This window comes from Tiliqua scincoides, chromosome 5 (genome assembly GCF_035046505.1).
Source record: "Tiliqua scincoides isolate rTilSci1 chromosome 5, rTilSci1.hap2, whole genome shotgun sequence".
NCBI lineage: Eukaryota > Metazoa > Chordata > Lepidosauria > Squamata > Scincidae > Tiliqua > Tiliqua scincoides.
The window spans coordinates 139,947,880-139,950,984 of NC_089825.1; the positions used below are offsets into that span (position 1 = coordinate 139,947,880).

The 3,105-nt window shown below is 44.9% G+C and overlaps 1 protein-coding gene across 1 annotated transcript; it reads left to right on the top strand.

Moving 5' to 3' along the window:
• The first annotated feature begins 1,762 nt into the window (after positions 1-1,762).
• On the top strand, positions 1,763-2,701 carry LOC136653918 (olfactory receptor 4Q3-like). Its single transcript, XM_066630787.1, has one exon. It carries the CDS (start codon positions 1,763-1,765, stop codon positions 2,699-2,701), a length of 939 nt encoding a protein of 312 aa, XP_066486884.1.
• The last annotated feature ends 404 nt before the right edge of the window (positions 2,702-3,105 follow it).

Below are 3,105 nucleotides of genomic sequence, written 5' to 3' on the forward strand. Positions count from 1 at the left end.
GCATAACTGGGTGAAATGAGGGGAGGGCCAGGGGCATGTCAGGGACAGGAGGGGATTTTAGCCAGCATGGGTGACTTGTGCCATATGTAGAGGTGGGAGAAAAAGTTTTGTGTGTGTGTGTGGCTTTTAGTGTTTTCCAATGGTAGAAGTGCAGAAAATGGTGTTATGTATGTTTTTGTTCAAAATACACATTATAATTATAAATCATAATCACTTTTAAAGGGTCGTAGGTAGGTGATATAGGTGGTAGAGTGTCAGCAGCTGCAGTCACAGTCATTAGCCATGCACCCTGACCATTACATAATGAATAAAAAAAAACAAATAATACACTTTTATTTATTGTTTTTTTACTGCGATGAGGAGTGCAGAAAGTGGCGTTTTGTGTTTTTATTTTGTGATCAGAATTTTCTTCCACCTCTAGCCATATGGTGGCCCTTCTGGAGCAAGCCAACACCTACCTTTTGTCTCCTCAAACTTGAGCCAAACTAAAGACCTGGCAGAGGTCCAAAGAGACCCACTGGTGGGGGAGGGGCTTATGAAGGGGTAAGGGAAAATACTTTCCCTTTCCCTTCCCAAGCCTCCTGATTGCCCACCCCCCAATAACATGCAGTGCAGCAGGTTTTGATGCAGCCGAATGCTATGGTGGGGGAAACCATAGAGTTGGGCTATGAATTACTTAACCTACCTATTCTGCTCTTCATAGATTTAGCAGAAGCAAAGAAGAAAACCCCCAAATCTATTTTCCAGCCTGTTATTTACTGTTCACTGTATTCTTGCTCACAGTTTTGAGTTTTTAGCATTTGTATTTACTGTATTGCTTTTATTCAATTTTTGAGCACCTTGTTCTCCCTTCGAGCATGATCCTGCTGCCTGGCTCCACTGGCACTGTGGCTGAAGCGCTGGCAATGGTTGTTGCAGAGCTCTTTTTTGCACCCAGCGAATAAGTGCTGTCAAGGGTAAGTCCTGAGCCATCCCATGGGCACTGGATGCCCCTGAACAGCTTGCCTAGGTGGCTGGGATGTGGGGGAGAGCATTCCAGAGACAGGGAAGGGGTGTTTTAGAGTGGGGGGGGAGTGAAATGGTGGGGAAGATCAGGCCCAGGAGGGGGTGAGGATGGTCTCTGCTACATTCTAACCCCTATCCTCGGTTTCCCAGCATTACACAGGGCTACTTAGCTCTGCACAGCTCAATGGATCCAACTAGCCCCATTGAGCTGGTGTGGGTAAGGGAACAAGTGTTATTACCCTGAGACCTCCAGCCTGCTCAAATCCAATGCTGGATACAGTGTGGCCTGGCGAACCCGCTGTGCCAGTACTGGATAGGATTGGGTTGCCCATATTGGAAACGTGGGGGTAAAAAAGATTAAAATGTAAAAAAAAAAGACAAATAGAAATAATGAAATTGGTCCTGATAAGCAACGAGATGCAAATAAAACTAATTGGTCTAATAATTCAATTATTTTATCACAAGTTTATTTTTTGTCTTTCCATTTTGACATGCACACACAACAATGAGTCCTGGCCTGAAACCATTGTTTGTAAGTTGTAACAAGAGCCTAGAAGAGTCTAGAAGTTGAGAACTAAAGAAAGAAGAACGAAAACTTCTTGATTTTATTCATAATTCCGGAGGAGGGGTGGGCACAGCATATTGAAAGTCAGGTTACACATTACTGGAATAAAATGATTAAAAATGGGCTATTTGTGTCCAGGTTGGAATATTGTTCACTTCATTTTTTTAAACTGCACCAGAACCAACCATCAACATGACTGAATCCACCATCTCAGAGTTCATTCTGCTGGGCTTCTCCTGTTCCCACTCTGCACAGCTCCTTCTTATTGTCATGGTCTTGGCCTGCTACACCACCATCCTTCTGGGAAACTTCCTAATTATGGTGAGTGTGTGGTCTGAGCCCAAGCTCCATCAAGCCCCCATGTATTTCTTCCTTGCCAATCTGTCCATTATTGACATGTCTATGGGTTCAGTGGCTGCCCTAAAGTTAGTGACCGGTCTCTTGAACAGTGGTTCTGTCATCTCCTATGGTGGTTGCATGGCCCAGCTTTTTGGTCTGCACCTCTTTGGGGGTGCAGAGATGTTTGTCTTCACTCTCATGGCCTACGACCGTTACGTGGCCATCTGCCACCCACTGAGATATACAGCCATCATGGTCCGGCAACGCTGCTTCAGTCTACTGATATTTTGCTGGACAGGAGCCTTCATTCATTCCACTGTCCATATGGTGGTAATAGCCCAGTTACCATTCTGTGGACCGAATGTGCTTGAAAATTTCTTCTGTGACATCCCCCAGGTAATCAAGCTGGCCTGTGCAGAAATCTATGTGGTTGAGAAACGTATGCTGGTCAGTGGTGGCCTGATAACTCTACCTAACTGCCTGACCTTGCTGGTTTCATATGTCATCATCCTGGCCTCCTTCTGTGGCCGCTTTGGGAAGGGTGGTAGGAAGGCTCTGTCTACCTGCAGCTCCCACCTGACGATAGTTGACCTCCTTTACGGGCCTGTTGCTTTTGTGTATCTTAAGCCTTTCTCTGATTCTCAGGTGGACAAAATAGCTTCTGTGTTCTACATGATAGTCATCCCTGCCCTCAACCCCCTCATCTATACTCTGAGGAACCAAGAGATGAAGGGAGCCAAGAGAATGATGAACGACAAATGTCAGCTCCTCCTACTGCCTCATAGGGAGTAAATGTGTGTAGTTTCATTGATTTGATTGTGGAAGCTCTTCCCAGGACTGGGGAGGGACACTATTTTCGTGGTACTCTGTTTTTCCTTGAGTTCATCCTGGGTAAAATGCAATGGTTGATGATGAAAGTAGTACTGGATCCATTCTAAATATTGTTGTTGTTTTATCCATTCAGTCGTGCCCAACTCTTGGCGACTTTGTTGGCAAGAACTCTCCATGCCACCTTGTCAAGCACAACTTCTTTCGATTGTAGGATGTTAATCTTTGCATCTGTGTTGATGATGTCACTCTCACTCTCACCTTTACACTCTCTCATAACACCAGAACCAGGGGACATCCACTAAAATTGAGTGTTGGGAGAATTAGAACAGACAAAAGAAAATATTTCTTTACTCAGCGTGTGGTTG